General features: G+C 54.9%; 1 protein-coding gene across 1 annotated transcript; it reads right to left on the bottom strand.

Moving 5' to 3' along the window:
- Positions 1-966: 966 nt before the first annotated feature.
- Positions 967-3025, bottom strand: LOC124698300 (putative pentatricopeptide repeat-containing protein At3g16710, mitochondrial). The gene has a single exon (XM_047230792.1). The coding sequence runs from the start codon at positions 2938-2940 to the stop codon at positions 1297-1299; it is 1644 nt and encodes a 547-aa protein (XP_047086748.1). The 5' UTR covers positions 2941-3025; the 3' UTR covers positions 967-1296.
- Between the last annotated feature and the right edge of the window lie 582 nt (positions 3026-3607).

Below are 3607 nucleotides of genomic sequence, written 5' to 3'. Positions count from 1 at the left end.
TCTTGGAGCATGTCAGCACATGGACGGGGCACCCAACCATGCCATGTACCCGTCTCAAACCGCCGGTGAACTAGGATGTGAATACCTTGCTAGCAGTGCGGTCGCCGACCACCGCCACCAGGACCTCGAAAGAGTCCTATCTCGTGGGGAACAACTGTAATGACACATCACCGCCGAGAGTCAGGCTAAGCTGGCACACACTAGGCAATCTGATGCTTCTTCGCCACCATTCTCTCCTGCCACACGACTATGAAATAGATGCTTCTTCGTCTCTTCTTCGCCATTCTCTCCTGCCACACACGTATTGTTGGGCTCTTCGTCAAATTCGTGGGCGGTCGCACACGCCTTCGAGAACCGGCGATGTCGTTGGGTCGTCACCGACCAACCAACTCTTTCTGTGCGCTAGGTTGCCGCTACCATCGAGCACAACATGATCACATCGTGATGTGTACGTATTGTGTGGTTGTGTCGTATACTTACAAACTGGTGGGATGGAATGGGAAGGAATCAATTGACTACACGATGAGCTATACCACCATTGTACATTTCTACTAGAGTAAATATGGATGTATCTACATATCAAAATACATCTAGATACGAACGATACTTATTTTAGAATGGAGGTAACATGTATTTACAAGTTCGGAAACAACTAACAACCCCTCTTGCGGGTTAACATGTGTGGTTCTACAGGTGTGATTTTGTTTCAGCATTCGATCCTCTTTGCAGAGTGTGGAACAACTGAGGTGGTGAATCTTGTCATACATCGGTACTAGATGGATACACTCTTGTATAAATATTATAAACTATACAACAAAATAGTTGTGTGTATCAATTGATGCAGAAGCTAGACTTCTGTCGTCTGCGTCTTTATTGTGTTTTTGCAAAAAAAAAGTCCTATTTGAAAAAGAAAACAGAATAGAGAGCGGGACAAGTTCAGAACTAGCTTGAAATCACAATTGAATGGAATGAAATTCTCTATCCATTTAATTACAAGTTGCAAACAATCAACAACCCTCCTACCGAATTACTGACGACTGATGCTGATTCTCACGGCCGATTAAGACGATCGACACGAAACTACGAAAATAATACAGTATTTGTTCAGTGTCTTTCTCTCAAAACAACATACTGTACTCCGTACGCGAAATCGACCGCGTGCTGAAATTGCTGGTGCTGCCCGCCATTAGAATCACGAGGCATGTCATATGTGCACGTCGAAGTCAATGCCACTGATCTTCGGAAACAGAAATCGAATGCAAAGCCTCTCCGTCACACCCGAAAATGTCATGGTGGTCACTGCGGAACACCCAACTGCGCCGGCGATTCCCACGCCGCTTCCTCCTCGTGATCCACCACCAGCGCCTCCTTGACGTTACGCTTCAGCGAGACCACCACGCCGCGCTTGACGGCGGCGGCGTACACGGCCATGGCGTCGGGCCACCTCTCCTGCCTGCTGAGCTCGCCGAGCAGCGCGTCGAAGGCGTTCCGGCCAGGCACGAAGTCCTTGGCGATCACCGTAGCCAGCACCCGCACGGCGTCGCGCGTCCTGCTCCGGTCGCACAGCGCGCGCACCACGTCCGTGTAGGCGCGCTTCCGCAGCGCGTACCCCTTGCGCACCATGTCGTCCAGAACGGCGACGGCCGCGTCCACCTCGCCGCCGCGCGCCAGGGCCTGCGCCATGAGGCAGTAGGTGTACGACACCGGCTCGTGGCCGGCCGACACCACCTTGCCGAACACCTCCTTGGCGTCCTTGAGGACCGAGATGTCCGCCGCGCACTGCCGGCACAGGCCCCGCGCGAGCGTGTCCAGCGCGCGGCCGTCCGCCTCGAACCCGGCGTGCTCCATGCGCTTGAAGGTCTTCCACGCCGCGGAGATCTCGCCGGCCCGCAGCAGCGCGGGGAGCACGATGGTGTAGCTGATCTTGTCCGGCGGGCAGGTCTCGCTGTCGCACATCTCCATGAGCAGGTCGTACGCCTTGAGCAGGTTCCCCTCCTTGCAGTGGCCGTTGAGCAGCGCGTTGAAGGTGAATATCGTGGGCGAGAGGCCTGTCCGGATGGCGTCCTCGAAGATGGCCATGGCGTCCTCCGTCCGGCCGACCTTGCAGAACCCGTCGAGCACGATGGTGAAGGTGTAGATGTCCGCCGTCTGCTTGGGCGCGTCCTTGAGCTTGCCGAGGAGGTCCCGCGCCTCCTCGAGGCGGCCGACGTAGCAGAGCCCGCCGATGAGGCTGTTGTAGGTGCGGATGGTGGGCTCGCTCCCGACGGCGCGCATGGCGTCGAACACCTCCATGGCCCTGGTGACGCGGCCGCGCTTGCAGAGGCAGCCGACGACGGCGGAGAAGGCGGCCACGCTGGGGAGGTACCCGCGGGCCAGCATCTCGTCGAGGGCCTCCTTGGCCTCGTCGGGCGCGCCCTTCCTGCAGAAGCACTGCACGGCGATGGCGAAGGAGTGGGCGTCGGGCGCGACGGAGCCGTTGGGCTCCTGCAGCGACCTGAAGAGCGCGACGGCGGAGTCGTAGTCGCCGCCCCTGGCGAGCGCGGAGATGATGTCGTTGTAGTCGGAGACGGTGAGCGCCGCGTCGTCGCGCTGCAGCAGGTCGAGCACCTTCACCCGCTCCGCCATGGGGAGGCTCATGATCCGCCTCGCGTAGTCACGCGCCCGGAACTCGGAGCTCCTCCTCCTGCCGTCACCCAGTTCCCCGGGGATCGAGTCGAGATCTTGCGGTGATGCGGTGGGATGGTGTTCCCTGAGGAGGACGCCGTTGCCGTTGGACTGGAGCGCGCCGAGGAGCTCCGCGTCGTGGTCGTCTTGCGGCGGCACTCTGCACAGGCAGGCGAAGGAAGCGGCGGTTCGAGGGGGCAAGGAGAGGACGCCATGGCAGCTGGAGGACGGCGGGGAGAATGGGAGGGAGGAGTGGTAGAGAGACGCCATGGCCATGGCCGTGGACGCGGGAGCGGGAGCGGGGCCGAGGGGGTAAGAGATGGATGGGGCTTGAAGGTGAGAGAACGAGAGGCTCTCGTGGAACGCAAGCTCCCACGGGCAGGGGCAGGGACTGAGAGAGAAGCCCGTCCAACGTCCATAGTCCACGGACACAACTGCGCCAGATACAAAGCTCCAGCTTCTTCGAGGTAAATAATATATCTTCAAATCCCCTGTTTCCACCAACTTTAGGGCTTCCTAGTTTTTTGAATTGCCTAGGATTTAGATGTTATAGAATTTTTTGCTACACTGTTGTTTGAATTAAATAAACATAGCCTATAGAAAATAATCATATAAGAAACTTGTAGTGCAAATCCTATAGGAAATAAACATGAGGTTACTATCTAGTTGAATTCTATAAGAAACTTGTAGATGTTATACCTCATGAAAAATTTCTTTGGCACAATAAAATAGAACTCATCTTCTTATAGAATTCAACTAGCTAGTTTGGAACATGGGAGCATATGCTCCCTCTATTTTGAAATTCATCTTACATACATTTTGAATTTCAAAAAAATTGAAACGGAAAATTCACACGTACATCTTCACGTGCTAAGCGCTCACAAAGTTGTTTCATAAAAAATAGACTTGTCATGTTAGGTGTGTAAAAAAGACAAAATTCAGT

The sequence above is a fragment of the Lolium rigidum genome, chromosome 3 (genome assembly GCF_022539505.1).
Source record: "Lolium rigidum isolate FL_2022 chromosome 3, APGP_CSIRO_Lrig_0.1, whole genome shotgun sequence".
Taxonomy (NCBI): Eukaryota; Viridiplantae; Streptophyta; class Magnoliopsida; order Poales; family Poaceae; genus Lolium; species Lolium rigidum.
The sequence above is the reverse complement of the archived record's forward strand: the minus strand, read 5'-3'. Positions and strand labels throughout refer to the sequence as shown.